At 38.4% G+C, this 23,257-nt stretch overlaps 2 protein-coding genes across 4 annotated transcripts in view; one reads left to right on the top strand and one right to left on the bottom strand.

Moving 5' to 3' along the window:
• Lrriq3 (leucine rich repeats and IQ motif containing 3) overlaps positions 1-13,971 on the bottom strand; it is a 92,680-nt gene extending 78,709 nt beyond the window's left edge. The window contains exons 1-3 of one of the 2 annotated variants that reach the window (XM_031375951.1): positions 13,739-13,971; positions 6,410-6,658; positions 3,512-3,835 (exon numbers count right to left, since the gene is read on the bottom strand). In XM_031375951.1, the coding sequence (XP_031231811.1) occupies positions 3,512-3,835; positions 6,410-6,658 (573 nt within the window). In that variant the 5' untranslated portion in view covers positions 13,739-13,971. The remainder of the gene's footprint in view (positions 1-3,511; positions 3,836-6,409; positions 6,659-13,738) is intronic. The other variant, XM_031375952.1, reaches the window with a different exon arrangement.
• Positions 13,972-13,996: 25 nt separating this feature from the next.
• Fpgt (fucose-1-phosphate guanylyltransferase) lies at positions 13,997-22,892 on the top strand. Of its 2 annotated transcripts, XM_031375953.1 has the most exons (4): positions 13,997-14,105; positions 15,879-16,046; positions 17,220-17,312; positions 19,737-22,892. In XM_031375953.1, exons 1-4 carry the CDS (start codon positions 14,048-14,050, stop codon positions 21,188-21,190), a joined length of 1,773 nt encoding a protein of 590 aa, XP_031231813.1. In that variant the 5' UTR covers positions 13,997-14,047; the 3' UTR covers positions 21,191-22,892. The 2 variants fall into 2 exon arrangements, with proteins under 2 accessions (XP_031231813.1, XP_031231814.1); XM_031375954.1 differs by lacking the exons at positions 13,997-14,105; positions 15,879-16,046 and having other exon boundaries at positions 17,224-17,293.
• The last annotated feature ends 365 nt before the right edge of the window (positions 22,893-23,257 follow it).

Genomic DNA, 23,257 nt, shown 5'->3' with positions numbered 1-23,257 from the left:
CAGATGATAGGCAGATAGATAGATAATGGAAAGATGGCATATTCATAGATGGATAGATAGATTATGATGATAATGATGATGGTGACAATAGAAAGAGAGGTAGATAGGTAGGTAGGAAGGTAGGTAGGTAGATAGAGATAGAGACAAAACACAAAGATGAATTATTTCAGATTTCTAAAAGTACTTTGATCTCACATAATAAAGAGCCCATTTTTTTGCCTTCATGATTAAATACTTTACAAATTTACCAAAAGATGAGTTTAGAATTTATTTTATGGCACAATTAAAGGTAAGTAAGACCAACCTATTTTATTAAGGGTAAATTTTAAACTGTACTACTGGATTATTTTCTTTGTAACACATATACTCCTTTCCTCTGCACACTGAAGATGTACTTATTTACAAACTGGTAACTCTTGAAAGTGGGTGGATCCAATAAGATACACTGTTTCTAGTTTTCATATTACTCTATATTCATTAAATAACAATGATATGCTCTTAAATATATATTTAAAACACTACTCTGTAAACATCTCCACAGACGCATGCGCATTCCTCCTCGAGTGTATTCTGCTATCTTTCCATAATCAGCTAGTTGTAAAGAACACTGTTTATGGCAGCACTGTCCACTCATGGACAGAGCTCACGCTACAGGTTTTACGTATCTCATTCCATTCCATTCATACTGTCTGGGCTGGCTTCTTCTGAGTCTGGATCTCAGGGCTTGCTCCAGGCATGCTGTCCTCAGTTCAGACGTTGTTCAAGCAATTTTGTCATGTCTACTGTTTTTTCTTTGACAACTCCTGACATTCTGAATATTATACACCTATCTCCCCTTCCCATTAGGTCCCTCCTCCCAACGAGATCCACACATATTCATAACTTTGTGTTGGCTTGCTTTACTTTGCATTGTGCTGGTTCCCAGAGTCATCTGTGTAACTATAAAGTTAAAATTTTCCCACGGAGCCGGTTGGCTTCTCAGTGGTGTATTAGTGACCCCAAGAACTCTATCCCTGACTGAAATAGTAGCCAATAGTTCAACAGGGAGATGCTGTTAATCTTTCCCTGATACATTATTGACTACAAAATGCTTTTGTTCAACTATTGCCATATTTCTTAAATTTTTATCTTTTCTGTTTAGTCAAAGCAGTTTCCTCCATGCATCCTGTTTAATACAATTAAGGCTTGACCTTTTGTCTGTGTAGATTTCAGGGGAGGCATTTTATAGTTGCAATCACACTGCATACTGCCCTTTGATTCCTGACACCTGCAAGCCAGGGGTGGATTCTCAACCTGAAAAAAACTCTTCACATCCACCTGCTTTGTAACACAACCTCATCGTTCAGTTTTTTTTCTATCCTATAGAAACGTTTTACATTTTCTCTTAAAAATTACTTTTCCCTAAGGAAAGCGAAAGTGCTGTGTGTCTGCTTTTCTTCTCACCTCCCAAGATCAATTCCTTTTTACACTCACTAGTTATAGTGCATTCTACATACAAATGAGAATATGCTTCAAGGGCTTCCTGTTATCTCAGGCTTTCCTGATCTCTCTGTTGTCCTCAGAGTGTAGCTTCAGCTAGGACTTCACACCAGAAGCCCAGAATACTCTCTCCAAATTTTAGCTCTTCATTTCCAAGTATATATGTTCTCTCCCAATCAAAATACAAAGCAAAACCAAAATGAAACAGGGTCAATTTGTATTTCCAATGAAAGGTTACATATAACCATTTTTATTTTATGCCAATCACTCAGGTTCAACATATTATAAATCTGTTTCCTTAATTCTCCTCCTACATTCTAGTATTAAAAGACCATTCAATCTTTGCACTATTGTTTGTGATATGTTGGCTGAAGAACCCTGAAAAGAGACAGACTTGAATTCACCGATCTTAATCCTCAAAATGCTGTTTTCTTCTCTAGAGGAAAAGCCTTTCCATGTGGAAGGGGATGCTCAGGACTGCACAGGTCTTTTCAGAAGTCCTTCCCATCTATTAGAGCTGAGGAGTCCAACTTTCTAACTTTCATCTTCTTAGTTCCTTTCTTTTACCTTCCTTCCCCTTCCCCATCCCTTTTTTCTCTCCAGAAAATACTGGATTTTCTTTAATGAACTTTGGCAATGCCATTCATGTACAGAGCACACAGTATGAGAGATGATTATATTTGCAGCCAGTGTGACTGTAGCAGTTCACTGTACTAAGAAGCTTAAGCTCTTCATCTCTGCTGTCTCTCCTGACTTTTTATTACCTTCTGGAAGTAACTGCAGCCATTTTGGCCATCCTCAAAGAGATCACATACACTGCCACCACAGGGAAGGACCTAAGTGATTTTTTACCTTGAGGATGCAGGTTAAGACATTAGGCTTAAATGCTGCCTCATTATTTTTTTACAATTACTACAAAATAATTACCAAATCCCAAAACTTATTCAACTAACATTGCGAAAACACGTTCTTATAATATTTAAAGACTATAAGCAGTTACAATACAACCTTGCAGCTTGGCATTCAGCCGTCTCAGTAATGGGGGCCATATGCCCTCCCAGCTTGGTCGCTGTGCACATTAATTCCTTATTTTCCTCAGATTCCCTCTATAAATGTAACCATGTAACACATAATTACTCTTGGTCAATGACAGTTTGTTGGGAAGGTCTCACTAGGTCACAACAGCTCACTGTGTCCTAACTGACTTAATCTCTTCAAGAAAGTTCAGTGGTGTTTTGACAGTGGTGGAGTTACTAGTCATCCAACAAAATACAGTTTCCTGCTGCTGATATGGGCTCGCACTCTTGTATGCAACATGCAGTGTATAGTTATGTATACTCACACGTATGTACATCACATGCACTCTACAATTGATGTGGCCTCACACTCACATATACCACATGCACTATACAGTTGTGGCTCACACTCATCTATAGCATATTTGAAACAAAGCCATGTTCAGACTCTGTCCTGGGTTTAATTAATTATATTTTCTAACAGCTGCAGTGTTCAGCCTTCCTTCCTACTCTTATCTTCTGTAAAACTCAAGTGCTATGATGAATCTTTGTCTTATATATCTCTCCAATAATGTGGACCCTCAGGTTACAAGTTTTCCTAAGAACTTTCATTATTTCATGTCAAAAATGTTTGATTATGCCAATACCACTATTTCAATTCAATCACAAGTAATTATTTGGTATTCTCCCAATAATAATATAAATCATATCTCATGTCATTTCAACAATAATATTTTTCATAAGAATCAACATAAATTAATAAATATCTTTCAGCTAAAAATGTATTTAAACACTACTTGTTCTTAAGATTGACATGTTTGTGTAAGAGGCATGCAAGTTTTTATAAATTATCAGCAGATAATTATAAAGTCATTGCTAATGTTTTCACCAATGAATATTTTATAAAAGATAAAGAGCAAAACTATTAAAGAGATTATATATTTAAGTATATAATTGTGAGCCAAACTTTTATGTCTATGAACTGCTTTTGAAGGAAACACCATTGAGTGAGTTACCTTTATCAGTGCTGGGTACAGGTTAAAGAATAGACTGCGGCTGAATGTTTTAAATCTCTCTGGAAGATGCCAATTCTGAATGATTTCCTCGTCGGATATCACATGGTAGTCCAGCGCTCTCAGAGGCCAGATGCTGTTGACAAGAACATGCCTGTAGCCTTTCTTCAGGCTCACGGGGCAGTCAAACATGGTCAGCCCTATGAGGCTCGCACAACCAGACAATACACAGATGTTCTTCAGTTTGGCAAATCCATTGTCATGAAGATAGAGGAGTTTTAGGTTCTTGAGTCCACTCCAAAATTTTCTATCTGGAAGAGTCTTTATCTGAAACAATATATAAAATATATATCATTCATAAAAACTCCATAGGGGGAAAAATGGTGAAACATTTAATATAATCTAAAATCCAGTGTTTTGTAAATGATGTGTGCCTAATAAGTAACCAAAACCAGAATTTCCAAAACTCCAAAAGATGACTGCAAACACATCATGCACTGGATATTTGGGAATAAACAATAACTAGAAGCATAATGAGTGTACAGACACACTCACGGGTATGTGTAGATAGAGATCTTTCAGTGAAAAGTCCTTACTACAATTCCCAAATGAGGCTCCTCACATAAAGTTTAAGAACTCAGATATATTATTATGTAGACTATAACTTTAGATGTAAAATACGGGGCTGGAGACATGGGTCTGTCATTAGGAGTTCCTGCTGCTCTTCCAGATGACCCAGAACACACACTGGCCAATACACAACTACCAGTGACTACAGGGAATCTACCACCTCTCTGGCCTCCATGGACACCTGTACTGTCATACACATACACAGACACACAAACACAAATATACAGGTTAATAGAAACAAAATAAACCTTTAAAATAACTTTAAAAAAGTGAAACATAGTCTGGGAGAAGGCTCTGTGGTCAAGAGCACTCACTGCTCCTCCAGTGCTTGGGTTCAGTTCCCAGAACCCATGTGGGATGGTGTGGGCCTGAGTGCAGGCGGCTTTCCAGCTGGTGCAAGAGCCCTAGTGAAGGGAAGTGAACAGGGCTGGGCCTCTCTGCCATGTCTTCCAGGCGGCTCTGTTTCTCCACACTGCCCTGCACTGAGTCAGGTTGGGCTGGGCCAAGGAAAGGCTGACTAGCATTGATGAATGTGAACAGACCTCATCCCAAGTGTTACAGCTCTTAGAACAAAATGCTCAGACAATGGAGTAGATCTTTCACACGCTTTTACTTCACTGGATAGGATAGGGTCAGCAGTTATCTCTCATTGGTTTGGGCAGAGAGTCTTTATTTGCATGTAAGAGGGCTTGACCAATATCACACACCTCTCCTGCTGGGGCAGTTGTTGGGGGTTGGGACTGAAACATAAGCCAAGGTCCCAGGAGTTATAGCCAAACTCCTTCCCTCCCTTGCAGGCAGGAATATTGCCCACTGGGGCTCAGGAGTTCGAGACTTATACTGGAGTGGGCCCAGGCTGCCTGAATAGACCACTGCCCTACAAGATGGATCACAACCATTTAACCTCAGCTACAGGGAATCCACTGTATACGTGTATATGTGTATATGTATGTGCACTGTATACAGTGTTTATTTGTTTGATACCTACACACATTTGACATAGATACAAATGCTATACATTCATAATTTAAAATGAATCAAGGCACAATATATCATGTCCTTTTACAAAATTTCATTTAAAACTTTTAGATTACATGCTATGCTTTTCCTGTGTGTACCTTATTTTGTATGTACTTTTAAGCTGTTCTTTATATTTTCAGTAGTTGGAAAGTGTGATGGTTTGAAAGACAGGCTTGGTTTGTTTCTGTTTTTGTTTCTGCTTTGGTCCAGTGTTTCTTCACTGTGATGGCTTATATAGGCTCAGCCCAGCCCAGGGAGTGGCACTATTAGAAGGTGTGGCCCTGCTAGAGTAGGTGTGGCCTTCCTGGAGTAGGTGTCTCACTGTGGGCCTGGGCTTTAAGACCCTGCTCCTAGCTGCCTGGAATCCAGTATTCTGCTAGCAGACTTCAGATAAAGATGTAGAGCTCTCAGCTCCTCCTGCACCATGCCTGCCCAGACCCTGCCATGCTCACTCCTTGATGATAATGGACTAAACCTCTGAACCTGTAAGCCAGCCCCAGTTAAATGTTGTCCTTATAAGAGTTGCCTTGGCCATGATGTCTGTTCACAGCAATAAAACCCTAAGACACTCACTATATGCCCTCTCCTTCCTTTCCTCTCTCTCCTCCATTTTGAAATGCTAATGTATATCCTGTGCCATTATATGTTGTAAGAATATAATCTTTTTTATTTTGATTTTACAGAAGGATTGGAGTTGAGAAATTTCATGAGTCTCAAAGAGACTCTGAACTTTGGCCTTTTCAGCAGGATTGAGACTGGGCTTGACTATGGAACTTCTAGAGTTGGGTTGATGACACAGCTACAAGGCAGTAGGGACAGGGGTTGAATGTGATGGAGTAAAGGTAAATTGCCCGCATAGGCCATAGGGAGCAGCACTATTAGGAGGTATGGCTTTGTTGGAGTAAGTGTGTCAGTAAGAAGTGAGTGTTGAGGTTTCAGATGCTCAAGTCATACCTAGTGTGCCTCACTGTCACTTCCTGTTGCCTGATGATATGAATGCAGAACTCTCAGCTCCCTTCATAGCACCATGTCTACTCTGCTTCCCAATATGATGATAATGGATTAAACCTCTGAACTGTAAGCCACCTCCAACTAAAAGTTTTCCTTTATAAAAGATGTTCATGGTCATGGTGTCTCTTCACAGCAAAAGAAATCCTATTATACCTAGAAATAGAAAAACTATTAAGACAGGCAGAGAGTTTATATTTATAATGTAAGTTCACTGGCAGACAGACAGTAGTTAGTACTTACCTGGTTTCCATGAAGATCAAGTTTGATGAGCTTTTTGCAGTTCTGCAGAGGCTGGATGTCAGTGACGAAGTTGTTAGAGAAGATGCACACTCTCAGAGAGATGCAGGTCTGCAGGCTCTCCATAGACTTCAGATGAAGGCCAATGTACTTCACAAACACAAAGTCCTTCTGATCTTCTATTATATTCTCATTATAGTGACTCCATTCCTCATGGCTGGTAAGCTCTTTTGTGATTGTTCCATGAAACATCTAGGAAAGATGGAGATTTATATTTAAAGAGGTAGGGAATCAGGACTGAAGTCCCGAGGGCCAGTAGAAAGAATGGGAACAGGCAATCTCGGAGGTAGGAGGTAGGGGGACCCTCTAAAATGTACCAGAGATCTGGGAGGTGAGAGACTCTTAGGACTCAAAGGTAGGGACCTTAGAAGAAATGCCTGACAGTAGGGAGAGGGAACTTACAGAGCCCACCTCCAGCAGGAAGACAGGGCATCAAGTAAGGGATGGGTTTGCCATCCCACAGTAAAAATTTCTAACCCAAAATTGTTCCTGTCTGAAAGAACTGCAGGGACAAAAATAGAGAACAGCCTGAGGAAAAGGAGGTTCAGTGGCAGGCCCAAAGTGGGATCCAGCTCAAGGCCCAAAGGCCTGACACGATTACTGATGCTGTGTTACGTTCACAAAAAGGAACCTATCATGACTGCCCTCTGAAAGACCCAACAAGCACTAAAAGAATCAGATGCAGATATTTATACCCAACCAATGGACAGAGCTGGTGACCTCTGTGGTTGAATTAGGGAAAAGCTGGAAGATACTGAGAAGGAAGGTGACCCTATAGGAAGATAAGCAGTCTCAATTAATCTGGACTCCTGAGATCTCTCAGACACTGAACCACCAACCAGGCAACATACACCAGCTGACATGAGGCCCCCAACACACATACAGTAGAGGACTCCCAGGTCTGGACTCAGTCAGAGAAGATGCACCTAATACTCAAGAGACTGAGGCCACAGGGAGTGGGGCATTCTGGTGGGGTGGTAGTATGTTCTTGGAGATGTGGGGGGGAGGTGTGGAATGTGAAACCAGAAGGGGGATAAAAAAATAAAGAATGACTCTGGAGGATGAAAAAATGGTCCAACAGTTCAAATCACTTGTGACTGTTTCAGAAAACCAGTATCAACGTGGCAATTCAAACTTCCTGGAACTATAGCTCCAGAGCTTCTGCTACCCTTTGTGACCTCTAAACATAGCCACATGCACATGCCATATACACATGGTCAAAAACATTTACACATACACAGATACACATGCACATGCCATATACACATGGTCAAAAACATACACACATACAGATACACATACACATGCCATATACACATGGTCAAAAACATACACACATACACAGATACACATGCACATGCCATATACACATGGTCAAAAACATACACAGATACACACAAATTTTTAAGATATAAATATTTCAAATTATTACTTTCAAGTTTTAAAAATCCATTTGAAAATAAAACATATTTGCTAAGACATGGTGGTAATTAAAAATGGGCAAAATAATTTAAATGAAAACTGTATTTAATTTTCTTAAAAGCTTCTGTACTGGCTAGTTTTATGTATCAACTTGACACAGGCTGGAGTTATGACAGAAGGGAGCTTCAGTTGGGGAAGTGCCTCCATGAGGTCCAGCTGTGGGGCATTTTCTCAATTAGTGATCAAGGGGGTAGGGCCCCTTGTGGGTGGTGCCATCCCTGGGCTGGAGGTCTTGGGCTCTATAAGAGAGCAGGCTGGGCAAGCCAGGAGAAGTAAGCGAGTAAAGAACATCCCTCCATGGCCTCTGCATCAGCTCCTGCTTCCTGACCTGCTTGAGTTCCAGTCCTGACTTCCTTTGGTGATGAACAGCCATGTGGAAGTAAGCCAAATAAACCCTTTCCTCCCCAATTTGCTTCTTGGTCATGATGTTTGTACAGGAATAGAAACCCTGACTAAGACAGCTTCTATTCCACTATTTCTTAAATAGCTAACACTGAAAATATATCACTGTCCTTGCCAATATATTAATCAATAAAAGAAGGCAAAATATAATTTTCCATACAACAGAGAACATTCAATTTATAAAATAATTTCTAAATAAGACATCAAACACAGGATAAACAAAACTACACCTAAGTGTAGCATATGCATCATTGCCCTGCTTAAAGTCAATGCTTAATAAAAAGTAAACTACTAGTAAGTTGATAAAAGTTCAACCTTTGTGGTAAAGGCTGGAAAGCACAGCCATAGGAAGTGCATAGTGAAGGCCACCCATGCAGACTAGTGAAGGCCACCCATGCAAACTAAAGAAAGGCAGCCATCTTTAAAGTCTGCCTTTAATATACTTGTCAAAAACTAGTAATAAGGGCTATAAAAACAGGAGTTTGAATCTAAAACTTTTATATTCATGTTTTATTATACAACCTTTTATGATACCTTCCATATCCATGAATTTCCCCTCACTATGGGGTAATTTTAGACTTCATAGAAGGTAGTTAAACAATATCTTTAAGAAAATTCATAAGCATAAATGCTCTACCTCTTAGATAAATCAGTTTCTATGAACAGCAGATAAACAAAATCTACATAATCCAGATGAAAATAAATGTGAAAATTCATGTGAAGCTACTATCAAAGGGACAGGTGTTTTAATGTCATGCCCTAACACTACAATCCTCAGACTATAATGTCAACTAATGACATATGGTCTCTGATCTATTGTACCAGGGTCACAGAGCTAAAGGGACAGGGTCTTTTAATCAGGAAATACATCGATATTCTGACAGAGAGTAGCCCAAATTACAAATGAATTCCCCTGCCAAATTTAAAGCCACATACCTGGGACTGACACATCTAGTTCTGCAGACCCTGAAACACAGGCTTCACTCACATTGTATCTCATTTACTTTAAGCACATGAATATGGAATCCTCGTCTTGAGTTTTCCTTCCAATAACCTAGTTTTTTTTTTCCATTTTAGTGTGAAGTTTTGTTTACTTTTGATGATAAGGATTTACAATCACCTGTACACAACAGGCAAGTATGGCATGTTGCAGTATAGAAAATATGTGTACTTTCATTTGGAGCCAATAACTGTTCCTCAAGGAATGGCAGAATAAGAGTCATACAATAAATGTGTCATTTTACTATGATCATGTGATTTATTTTTAAATATTTCATATAATATATTTTGATCATATTTCTTCCCCTTTACCAACGCAACACTGTCCATATTCCACCAACTTTATTTTCTCTCAAAACAAACAAAAACAAAAAACAAAACAACAATCACCCAAACAAAGATACTGGTGACATTTATTCTCTAGGACACACCTCCTTATCTTCCTAAAACGTTTCTCAGTTCCTCTATCTTGAGACCAAGCATTCAAATATATGCACCTATGGGAGACATTAGCATTCAAGCCTTCACACTTACTTCCGGAGGAGAAACATTATCAAAATCACACATAGCTATAAACCCTGTGAGCTACAATAGTGGCCTTACTGCAAGGAGGGAACAAGTGCAATAATAGCCCAAATGTTACGGTAGTAGCCAATCATTTTAAATTGGATTTAAAGGTCCCCTCCATAACTTGAAACCCATACCTGACGCTGTTAAGAAAGCCAACAACCTCAGACTATTAGGTCATGGGCACTAGGACAAAAACTAATATTACTACTCTGCTAAATAACTATAGCAAGAAAATGACTCAGAATTATGTATTGCTATATCCATAAAAAAGTGCATCATTCAACACTCATTGGACAAGCTTTCTCTTGCATTAGATGATAACTAATACAGAGACATGTAGAGTGTGGGACACTTCAGGACACTGCCATAACTAGCAGATCTTTAACACATTTCTCCTGCAAAGGGTGTTTTCTGTTGTTTTAGGTTAACAGTCTTCCTACGGTAACTCCTTACCTCCAATATCCTCCATTATTAAATTAGTGTTACAAAGTAATATCTATTTGTTATGGTGAAGAGCCCAGCAGGGGTCTACAGGTTTCTACTAACATGCATATCATACAACAGGGTCCACACTTGTTCTTGTATACTATGTGATCTTCATCCACTAAGGATAAACATCAAGGACCCTACTTTTGGATCATATATATGCTTTATCTTGTCATGGACTGCTTGTCTTTAAAAACACTATTTTGTGTTTCCATCAGCAACAAGTGAAAAATTATTTCCTCACATTCTTACTAGTATTTGGTGTATTGATTTCTTAAATCACGATCAGTATGATAGCTATATAGGGGTACCTCAATATCTGAATTGGAAATTCCTACAAATATCTGATGCTGAACGTCTTTCTGTGTGTTGGTTTGCCATCTGTATCCTCCAATGAGATCATTTTTTTAGCTCTTTTAACCATTTTTGGGGGGGGTTGGCTATTTGTTTACTGTTAAGTTTGAGTGCCTTGTTTTATTTTCGATACCAGTATTTCAACAATTATATATTTTACAATGCTTTCTCCAAGGCAGTCACATGACTGGTTATTTTCTTAATTCTCCTTTTTAATCCACATATTAAATCATACTTTTTAAAACACAATCAATATCCACTCATATACAGCATCAAGATTCCATCTTTCTAATTAAAAGTGACATGCTTCACTGTATCAGTGATATATATATATATGTATATATACATACATATATATTATATATATATATAATACCATGATATATATATATATATACTGATACATATTGTAGTTTTATATATATTGTAGTTGATATATATTGTAGTATTATATAGCCACATCACTATACATGAAGCTTTTATCTGAAATTATTCATCATACTTATTATTCCATCTCATTTGCTTCAAGACAACTTTTTAGACAATGCAATATACTTCAAACAGCTTCATTTCTCTTCTTTTGTTAAAATTCATTGGGTCTATTTTATGCTGCCAATATCCTCGTGAATGAGGCCATCTACTAAAGCATGGTTGACCTATCAGAGAGGCCATAGCCTTAAGGAAAATTGGCTCACCCTCTCCTAGCAACTATGAATAGTTCATAGCCCCTTAGGTAGAAATAGGACTTATATAAGCTTTAATGACTGATCTGGTAAGGTACACCTACTGGTACACTAGTGAAAAGAATTTCATGGGGGGTAATCAACAACTTTCTGATTTGAATTTAAGGATTTAAATCATCCTCCATAAGATAGAGCCCATATCTGGCACTGCTATTAGAATCACAAACCTTGGCCAGACAGGTCATGAAGCTCTACTGGATAACCTACTACTATTAATCTGCTGAACAGACGTAGCATTAAACTAACTTCCAATGATCTACAGCTACACCCATAGATGAGTGTATCTCTCAACCCTCATCAGAAAGGTTTCTTTTTGCAATATATGGCAACTAACACAGAGACTTACAGTGGGTCAATGTGAAGCGAGTACAACTAAGCAATGCTCAATTTCTGAAATTTTATATATATATATATATATATATATATGTATATATATATACATATATATATATATATATATATATATATATATATATATATATATATATATATATATATATATATATATATCTTCTATCTCACCCTCTCCTCCCAAGGCTCAGGGTAGGGATCATTGTAGAAGGGATATAGAAAGAGAGTAAGTGCCAGAGGAGGTGGAAAGTGTTCTCTGGACACAGCAGGGCAGTTCACTCATGAACTCACAGCACCCAAGACCTGCACTAGCTCAGTTCACTCATGAACTCACAGCACCCAAGGCCTGCACTAGCTCAGTTCACTCATGAACTCACAGCAGGTGTAACAGCACCCAAGGCCTGCACTAGCTCAGTTCATTCATGAACTCACAGCAGGTGTAACAGCACCCAAGGCCTGCACTAGCGCAGTTCACTCATGAACTCACAGCAGGTGTAACAGCACCCAAGGCCTGCACTAGCTCAGTTCACTCATGAACTCACAGCAGGTATAACAGCACCCAAGGCCTGCACTAGCTCAAGACAAAGCAGGGAATGGAAAGGTGGGCATGAAGTACTATATGATAAATTTAAATTTGGTCAATTTCTGTTTTCTGCTTATAAGAATGTGTGGTACTCAAATATGTAGGCCCTTTTGACATTTATTATTCCCTTTGGATCTCAACATAGTTCTATAGCTGAAAACAAATTCCATCTCCATTCTGACAACTCACAAAATTTTCTAGCCTGACCTGCCTTGATCTCCAGAACCACATACATAATGCACACAAACACACAACAATTTCTACTATATTTGCACATGTTTATTCTACATATCCAGTATTATTACAGGTCTTCTTTTATGACTTCACTATGCTTCCCCATACATACCTTTCCTCAGCTCATTTAAATGTCATGCCATCCACTTTCAGGCATCTTTTGGTAATTTCTCTCACAATCCACACTTATTTATTGGACAGGTGTTGTTGGTTAAGTGTTTCTATAGTCTAAGCAATTTCTCCCCATCTCCCATTATCTTTTAGATTTCCACCAAACCTTTCCTGTTTGTGTCACTTTAGTAGGCTCCAAATAAAACTCTCTGCTTATATTCTTGCCCTACCCACTGACATACTTCAGTGGGTCTGTCCCCTTTAAACATAAGGCAGGTCACCAAAAACTTGGGATGACTCAAGAATATAAATCACAAACTCTGACTTCTATTGAGGTTACTATCAGGCCTTACTGTATTTTCTAAATTTCCTTCAGCAGGGGTGTATTGTGAACAATAATCTCCTCCCCACAAATGTGTCCTCTTTAAATAATTAAATGCTGAGGTCAAGACTGTTAGTGAAAAACTAAGCTTACTCAGAAACTTAAGTTCATAGGGAGCTGTTATCCAGAATTCTGAGTTAGAAACTTCCCAAGTCAAATTTTCGTGGTAAGATTTCTGGGTTTCAGATTGAAATGGCTTCCTCAAATATTGTTACTCTCTATGTATTATGTGAAAAGTTAAAGAAATTAATCTGTAGTACTCGATGTAAACTAAGCACTCTACAAGAGAAATACACGTAACCAGCCAGTGAAAGGTGTATTCAGTAAGACTGCCTCTTCCCAGTATCTGGCACCTTTGGTTGAATCTCATTGAAGCAAGTGAACACAAACAGAGTGTGCGGTTGCTGACTAAAGGCGCTAGTTCAGGACTGGGCCTGGGAAGTTGGCCAACTGAAGGGAGCAGGGCGGTCTGGCCCACCAGAATGCATCCCACAGGGCCGAGCCTGTAGTTCAGGGACCTGGCCTCTCTCTGGGAGGCTTCTGACAGGAATGGGAGCTCGGTGCGGGCAGGTCACCTCGGCATCTGGGTGGTGGATCCACTATCGTGGGCAAGATGGTCTCCTCGGTCGCACCGCGGGCTGTCAGACGTGGAAAAGCTGGAACCCACCGCCCCTTGCCGCCCCACTGCTAGGTGCCCGCCCATCTGCCCCCCACAGAGCGTTGCCCGGGAAACGCCGCTTGCGCATGCTCTCGCTAGCCTTGCGGTCCAAGCCTCAGGGCGCTTCCAGGGCCGCGGTGACGTGGCGAGCAGGACCGAGGCGGGGCGGGGCGGGGCGTGGTTTCGGAGTGCGCGTGCGTGTTAAGTGGGCTCCCGGAAGTCAGCCATGGCGTCTCTCCGCCAAGCCACGCTGCGGAAACTGCGCAGATTTTCTGAGCTGAGAGGTACCAAGGCGGAACTGAATTCTCTGCTCCCCCTGCACGGAGAGCGCCTTCCCAAGGACCCCGTGCAGCTTCCTGTCCGCTACCCCTTCCTGTCCGCTCTCTCCTGGCCAGGCCAGCCAGACTTTTCCCTTCTCCTCCTCTCTGTGAGCCTAAACGTAGATGTCAGGAAGGAGCTGTAAGAGAACTACTTATGGAAAGTAGCACATGGCTTAGCTCAACGGTAGACGTCGTTTTGCTTAAAGTCTGCAATAGTCTTTACCTTGTTTCTTTCCTTTTACCAAGCCCCCTCCATAACTCCAATCTATTCCAATGTAAACCCCAATACGAAGGCAATCATGCTTTACATTTGCTAATGTAAGTTTGAGGTACTTGCCCTTCTCTGAACAGCGGTCTGGTAAAATTGATATTTGTGTCTGCCTAAAATGTAAGGCTCTATATTTTGATACCAGAATGATTGAAACTATAAATCCTAGCTAACATGTCTGTCTCAAGTCTGTCTGTCTCCTCTCCTTCCCTCCCCTCTCCCCCCTCCTTTTCCTACCTTTCCTCCCTCCTCGTCTCAGTCCCTCCCTCCTTTTCTCTTCCCATCCCTCCTTCTCATTCTCTCTCAACTTGTTAAAACCCTATTCATATTTTTGTTGATAAAGAAGAGGGTTCCATTGTTTCCTGAAAGTGCAATTTGTCATTTAATGAGTCCATCAAGAAGTTTAGTCCTGGGGTTTGTTTAGTATTCTGATTGCTTATATAAGTTCAGTTTGATCATCATAAGTTAATAAAAATATTAAAAGTTGCAAGTCTGTACTGTCATCTACTTGGGAGACTGAGGCAGTAGGAACGAGGTTCAGGACCTACCTGGATTACACAGACAAATAGACAATGATGATAGATAGATAGATAGATAGATAGATAGATAGATAGATAGATAGTAGATAGAAAATAAATGAGTCCAGGGCCAATCTGTCAAGTAGTGTAAGGTTCCATGATTCACTGAAGAATGATTCACCAAAGAATAACACCCCGTACTTAAATAATATGTAAACACAAAGAGTATTTTATTCTGCAGAAGTCCAGCCTCCTGGGGTCTCCTAGATAGAGAGACCCGAAGTGAACTCGCAGGCCCAATTTAAAGCACATTAGAGGAATAATGGGGTAGGTGGGCTTTGTCTCTGGGCATCTCTATTCAAGTGCAATAGTGAGAAGGGGGAAAGTATAGAACAGGAATTCAATCTGTAACTGATTGAACAATCCATTGAGATAACTCATTACCTCTGAACCAGCCTGTCTCAACCGTCTCAGTAATAAGATGCTAAATTAATTAAATAGATAAATGAAGGATTGTGAATATAGTTCAGTGATAGAGCTGGCATGCTTAGGACTCCATGGTTAGATCCCAGTACAGGAAAAGAAAAGAAAAGAAAAGAGAAAAAAAGGGGGGAGGAGAGGGGAAGGGGACAAGGGAAGGGAAGAGAAGAGAAAAAAAAAAGAAAAATTATAAACAACAATAACAAAAGACCACATTCCTAAACAAAAACATGGAAGGAGTGAATCCTTGAGTTGAAATTTCTCAGCCAGGGACATTAAGGGCCCTGATTCACAAAAAGGCTAATGTTTGCCTGTTTGTTGGCTGGTTGGCTGGTTGGGTTGAGTGTATCCTCTTCTTACTTTGGAAGATGGTATGATTATCCTTTGTCTGCCCCTCTTTTGAAATGGGCAAGCTTGTAAATGAGACTACTGATAATATTAAAGGAAATTTTCTTGATATTTTTCCAATAGGCAAACCTGTGGCAGCTGGAGAATTCTGGGATGTGGTTGCAATAACAGCTGCTGATGAAAAGCAGGAGCTTGCTTATAAGCAGCAGTTGTCAGAGAAGCTGAAGAAAAGGGAGCTGCCTCTTGGAGTTCAATACCACGTTTTTCCTGACCCTGCTGGAGCCAAAATTGGTATACATTTCATGGGGATGCTTATAAAGGGCTCTGAGCAAAATAATAATTTGTTTATAGTTTATAAATGTTTATCTCCACACATGGCCTTTAAAAACTTTAAAATCTGAAACTTAACTCTTAAAATGGTAAAAATCCAAATAAAGGTTCTGAGCCACTGTGACTTACAGGGAAACTTGTCCAGAACATTATTTAAAAGAATTTGGTTTTTTGCCTCAGTACAATTTACACTGGAGTTTGCTGGAGGTTCTCTTAAGGTCTTTCCCAACTGAGTCGTGTCATGAAGTAGTTAGATGAAGAAAACAAATCCAGAAACTGATGTATATACTTGGCCTTTTAGAAACAATTAAGGGAAACAGAAAAACCAGGACCTGTTCCTTAAATTACTGGAGAATATTTACTTAAACCCTGGTAAATTCAACTTTGTCATCATTGCAAATAAATCAGCTACATTTCACCTTTGATTCCATAAGGAGAGAACTGCAAAGGTTTTTTTCTACTTTTTTTATTGTTATTCATTAAAGGAAGGCCAACATTCATCTCTTATTTACTTATTTATTTGCTGTTTAGATTGTAAATAGTATGATTTTATAAAAATTTATCACTAGATTTGTAGCTCATATGGTAAGTAAAGGTGAAGTGCCTTGCCTTCATGCTAGGAACAGGATATAAGTACATAGCACTGACATTATTCTGGTTTTCTACTGTTGGTTTCATCCTCACAGGAAGAAGGTTAGCACCTGTATGATGTATCTTCTATAGAGGAGAATTAGGTACACAGTATGTTAGCAGTATTTAAAATATTTTGTACAACCAAGTTCTTACATTAAAAAAAAACAAAAAAAAACTACAACTAGTGTGTTGGGGTGTGTCATGTGGAAGAAGCCATTAGGCAAGTTGTATGTTGATAGCTGCATATCGATTTACAGTCTCTGGTCACAGGTCATGTACCTTACCACTTCTCTCATGACATTGAGACATTGTGAGCTTTCCCGTGTGTTTCCTGACTAGCTGTTTGTTTGCTTTATTGTAACTGATCAATTCTTCTGACAATAACTTATCAATCTATCTATGTCGTATTGATAAAATTCACATCTTCAAAAATGTAAAAAAATTATATCAAATTTTCATAGTTTTATCTGAAGCACAATATGCTTTTGAATTGTTTTTAAGGAAATGGAGGATCAACACTTTGTTCCCTTCAGTATTTGGAAAGCCTCTATGGAGATAAATGGAACTCTTTGAAGGTCCTGTTAATTCACTCTGGTAACTTACTGTTTACTTATTTACATTTGTCCTTGAGCTTTTTACCTTTGACACCTTAAGAGACTTTGTCTCCCTTGCAAATGATTTCCCTTATATTTTATTTTGTCTTAAAATTCATTGATGGTATTTTACTTTGGAAATAAATACTATTTTTTCTTTTGTTATATGCAGTTTGCAAATAGTAGGATTTTCACAAAATTAATTCTTAAAATAGATTATGTACATCACCAACTTTTATGAATGTTTTATTTCACTTTTGTTTTATAAATAGAAAATTATTTTTTTATAAAACTCATGAAAATGTGAACATTTCTCAGGAGCCTTGAGGGTATTTTTGTTGTGGAAGATGATGATGATGATGATGATGATGATGATGATGATGATGATGATGATGATGATGATGATGATGATAATGATGATGATTATCCTTTTGTCAAAACTTTTGCCTTGCATTTTGGTCTGATTATTGGAAGCAAAAAACTACGTTGATTAACAGTTTTAAAAACAAAAGAAAAGGTGACAAAAAAAATATGTGAAAGCAAACAGAACATTTCAAGTGAGAAAAAGTCAGAAGGACAGTGTCAGAAGTATAAATTAATATATACAATTATATGAAAATTTTAGTTGAATAGAAACTTCTCTTGTTTATCTTTATATTACAGTGAGCTGGTGAAAATTTTACCAAAGCTTAGCATTAGCCTGGGACATATAATTTAGAATATTCATATTTATAGCTTTAAAGATGCTTTCTAATTCTGAGTTGCATATACAGTAATATGACTCTTTATACAGATGACATGAACAAAATAATCTAAGCCCTGCTTTCAAGAAAAATGAACAATATAGAACAATTCACTGCCTTGTAGAGTATAAGTTTTTATTATGAGTTTAGTAAAATTAATTAGACTTAGAAAATAAATAGCAATACATATATATAGTGAGCCCTCTGAATCCTGGCATTCCATCCACCTCTGCAGATTTAGACAACCATAGACAGAAAGTATTTGAGATGAAATACAAATGTCTCTTTACAAAGGATATAGCCTTTTTATAACTCCCAGAATATCTCTGTATAACCACTATTTATATAAATATGACATTGTATTAGATGGCATAAATATAATTCCCAATAAAGTATTGTGGGCTGCATGTAAATATGGTGCCATATGTACAGGGAGGTCCATCCCCCCAGAATTTGGTGTCTACCTGGGGTTGAGGTCCATCCCTCCAGAATTTGGTGTCTACCTGGGGTTGAGGTCCATCCCTCCAGAGTTTGGTGTGTCTACCTGGGGTTGAGGTCCATCCCCCAGAGTTTGATGTCTACCTGGGGTTGAGGTCCATCCCCCAGAGTTTGATGTCTACCTGGGGTTGAGGTCCATCCCTCCAGAGTTTGGTGTGTCTACCTGGGGTTGAGATCCATCCCCCAGAGTTTGATGTCTACCTAGGGTTGAGGTCCATCCCCCCAGAGTTTGGTGTGTCTACCTGGGGTTGAGGTCCATCCCCCAGAGTTTGGTGTCTACCTGGGGTTGTGATCAGTCTCTACAGATGTGAGGAATAGCTGAAGATAATTCTTTTAGTGAAAACTTTACTATTTTCTGGTCTTTGGAAAAAAAGGAAACAATGAAAATTATTTTAACTCTTGTATCTTGAACATTATATTTTATACTTTAAATGTGTTATTGATTTCATGATGCCCCAGAGGACGTTAGCAAATCCCCCAGTGGTGGCTGAAACATGTCACTATTAGCGTGGAGCATGCTATAGCAGACCATATCTCAATACACAAGTCTTCATTGCACTACACACCTTTCTCTACACTAAAAGGATTTAAGACAGTTAATGTGTTTGAGAGAGCATGTTTCAGGAATCAGGACATTATGATGTTCATTTTGGAAGGGAAAAGCCAATTTAAATGAAAAAGTGGTATCATTTTAAAAAAGAAATGTACTGAAGTAAATTTGCCTTTACTTTCTCTAAGTATGTTTTGTAAGTTGAAAACAATGCCTCATAAAATGGATGTGTAACAGAGAGGCACATTTTGAAACTGTCAAACTGTTCTAGTCTTTTACACTTTTTTCTATGAAGTATATCCCTAATACATTTCTTTAACCATGTTTGGAATGCATTGTCAGTAATGAACATGAAAGATCAAGTTTTAAATATGGTCATTGTGTTAGTTATACAATTGTTTCTCAACACTGGCTAGCCAGGCTCTGTGTATCTTCAAATCATTTCTTGACCTAAAGTCTTTAAAATAACATTACATCCGATTGCTGTAAGAGAAACACTTTTTGATTTCTTAAATTCTACCCTGAATTTTGATTAAATACTTAGATTAAGTATCTTCAGATATTATAACTGGTGCTACCAGATTTTGAAAATCTCTTAAAGAACATATTTTTAAATACTTTACAATTTTTACAGGTGGCTATAGTCAGCGCCTTCCCAACGCAAGTGCTTTAGGAAAGATCTTCACAGCCTTACCACTCGGTGAACCCATTTATCAGATGTTGGAGTTAAAACTAGCCATGTATGTGGACTTCCCCTTAAACATGAGACCAGGAGTCTTGGTCACCTGTGCAGATGATATTGAACTCTACAGTGTTGGGGACTGTGAGTCCATTGCCTTTGACCAGCCTGGCTTCACTGCCTTAGCCCATCCTTCTAGTCTGGCTGTAGGCACCACACATGGAGTATTTGTCTTGCACTCTGACACTTCCTTACAATATGGTGACCTTGAGTACAGGCAGTGCTATCGTTTCCTCCACAAGCCCACCATTGAAAATATGCATCGCTTTAATGCTGTGCATAGACAAGGAAGCTTTGGTCAACAGGACTTGCCTGGAGGTGACACTGCCTGTCTTCCATTGCACACTGAGTATGTCTACACAGATAGCCTGTTTTACATGGATCACAAATCAGCCAAAACATTACTTGATTTCTATAAAAGTGAAGGCCCACTGAACTGTGAAATAGATGCCTATGGAGACTTTCTGCAGGCCCTGGGGCCTGGAGCGACTGCAGAGTATACCAGGAACACATCACATGTCACTGAAGAAGACTCCCAGTTGTTGGACATGAGGCAGAAAATATTCCACCTCCTCAAGGGCGCACCACTAAACGTTGTTGTTCTTAATAACTCCAGATTTTATCACATCGGAACAATGCAAGAGTATCTACTTCATTTTACCTCTGATAGTACATTAAAGTCGGAGCTGGGCTTACAATCCATAGCTTTCAGTGTCTCTGCAAGTGTTCCTGAATGCTCCAGTCAAACAGCCTGTGTCATTCACAGTATATTGGATTCAAGATGCTGTGTGGCCCCTGGCTCAGTTGTAGAGTATTCTAGATTGGGGCCTGAGGTGTCCATCGGGGAAAATTGCATTATCAGCAGTTCTGTCATAGCAAAAACTGTTGTGCCAGCATATTCTTTTTTGTGTTCTTTGAGTGTGAAGATAAATGGACACTTAGAATATTCTACTATGGTGTTTGGCATACAAGACAACTTGAAAAACAGTGTTAAAACCCTGGAAGATATAAAGGCACTTCAGTTCTTTGGAGTCTGTTTCCTCTCTTGTTTAGACATTTGGAATCTTAAAGCTACAGAGAAACTGTTCTCTGGAAATAAGATGAACCTGAGCCTGTGGACTGCACGCATTTTTCCTGTTTGTTCTTCTCTGAATGATTCGGTTACAGCATCCCTTGGGATGTTAAGTGCTGTAAGGAGCCATTCACCATTCAGCCTAAACAACTTTAAGCTTCTCTCCATCCAGGAAATGCTTGTCTACAAAGATGTACAGGACATGCTAGCTTATAGGGAACAAATTTTTCTAGAAATTAGTTCAAATAAAAATCAATCTGATTTAGACAAATCTTAAATAGAATATATTTTCCCCTTTAACAAAATTGCAAGTACAGGCATTTTCTATAGACGTCTGACTTTTTTGTTTGTTTTAATAAATCAGTATAATAAAAGTTATGTTAATATAACTGTTGTGGCTCGGTAATGAGAATGGTACAGCTGACTACTTCTGCTGGAAGGACGTTCCAGGACTAAAGTCAGGAAAATTATGCTGTTTTAGATGTTTGCACCATCTTAAAATTTTGCTTTTTGGTAAGGATCCATTTATGTGTCACTGTTTCATTTACAAAATAAATATGTCTATTTTATAGGATGATGTTCTAAACATGCCTTTAAAGCTTTTATATCTTCTTTTGAAATTTGGCCAATAAAGTTCTAGGTGATATTGAGGATTGGATTACTCTACTTTTCATAGTGAGACAACATGTAACAAATCATTGTCATAAATTCTTAAAAGAAATGTCATTATTTGAGGTTTTCTTTAAAGATTTTGTTCTACTTTTATTTTATGTGTATAAGTGTATTAGTTACCTGCATGTATGTGTGTGTACCACGTACTTGCGGTACCTGTAGAGGCTAGAACAGCTGTGCTCAACCTGTGGGTTGTGACCTTTTTTAGGGTCTGACAGTCTTTTGAGGGGTAATCTCAGATCATTAGAAAGCAAAATATTTACATTTATGACTCATAACAGTAAGAAAATTACAGTTAAGAAGTAGAAACAAAAATAATTTTATGGTTGGGGTCACCACAACATGAGGAATTGTTTTTAAAGGATGGTTGAAAACCACTGTTCTAGAAGAAGGCATTGGATCTCTTGGAACTAGATTTATAGATGGTTAGGACCTCCATGTTGCTTCAGTCAGTCACCCTTAGTCCTATGAAAGTGCTAGAAAATCATGTTTGTGCCTCATTGGTCTTGCCAAAATGATATAAAAGAATGTGTATATTATTTTGTTCTTATACACTAGAACATGTGTTGCCATATTTTATAAGCTATGTCTACTGATGTATTTACATTGGGAAATATGTACACACAGAACTCAGATGTCTGCTCAGGAGGTGGTAGGAATAGATGAGCACCAGTGCTCATTCTCCATGGACATTACTTAATCCTCTCCTAATTAACCCACCACCACATCTCTTGACAGTGGACATTTGCCTTCCATCATTTTGTGTCCATAGTGGTAGTGATGCTGTGAACAAACAATTGGCCCAAAGAGATGAAATTCAAATAGGAAATCTGAAGAGCTACTCAGATCATAAACAACTTCAGAGAAATGAAACGGGTAGAATTCCTGGTTATGCACACCTATTTGAAATAAACACATTAGTGGAATGTCTTTAGGTAGAACTTTAATAAAGGCAAGTCTTATCATACTTGTATATAAAATACCTGACGTAAATTGTAATACCTGCTGTGACAACTTTACTTAATGTACATTTTCATAAAAAGATGTAATAAACAAGAGATCTGTCAAAACCCCTTTTTATTACTTATATATGAATATTTATTTGTCTATTCTAGGTTCTAGACAATAAGTCTATGTATGTGTAATACTATTTGACAATTATTGATTTACTTACAGAGATTTCAAAGAATTTTAAATGTTGTTAAATGTTTAAGACTAATTTAAAGTTCTATCAAGGATTAGAATTATGATTTCATGTTCCAAGGAAAAAATATTATTAATAAAGAATACCATTGCTTCCTTGCATACTTGAAATTTTTGTATTTATTATAGATCTCTTAAAGGTGCATTTAGAAATAAAGTTATTGCTCTATGCATATATACATAAAGGAACAAATATCATACAATGTACAGATATAATCAAGACATTTCAGCATTTTAGAGTCAAGCTTTTACTCTCCTGAAATACTCAGAAATCAACTTATCTTTATTGGTGACTTCAAAAGTATTAAAAGGATGCAGTTTACATTTTTCTTTATTGTTGAGAATTCCATACATGCATACAATGAATATAATCGTGCCTATCCTTCATCCCCCCCAACTTTCCCATATACCCTCAATATGTGTCCCTCACAGTTTCATGTCTTTTTGTTCTAATAATTTACTAAGTCCA

The sequence above is a fragment of the Mastomys coucha genome, unplaced genomic scaffold, assembly GCF_008632895.1.
Source record: "Mastomys coucha isolate ucsf_1 unplaced genomic scaffold, UCSF_Mcou_1 pScaffold16, whole genome shotgun sequence".
NCBI lineage: Eukaryota > Metazoa > Chordata > Mammalia > Rodentia > Muridae > Mastomys > Mastomys coucha.
Note: the sequence above shows the minus strand (reverse complement) of the source record. Positions and strands in the feature narration are given on the sequence as shown.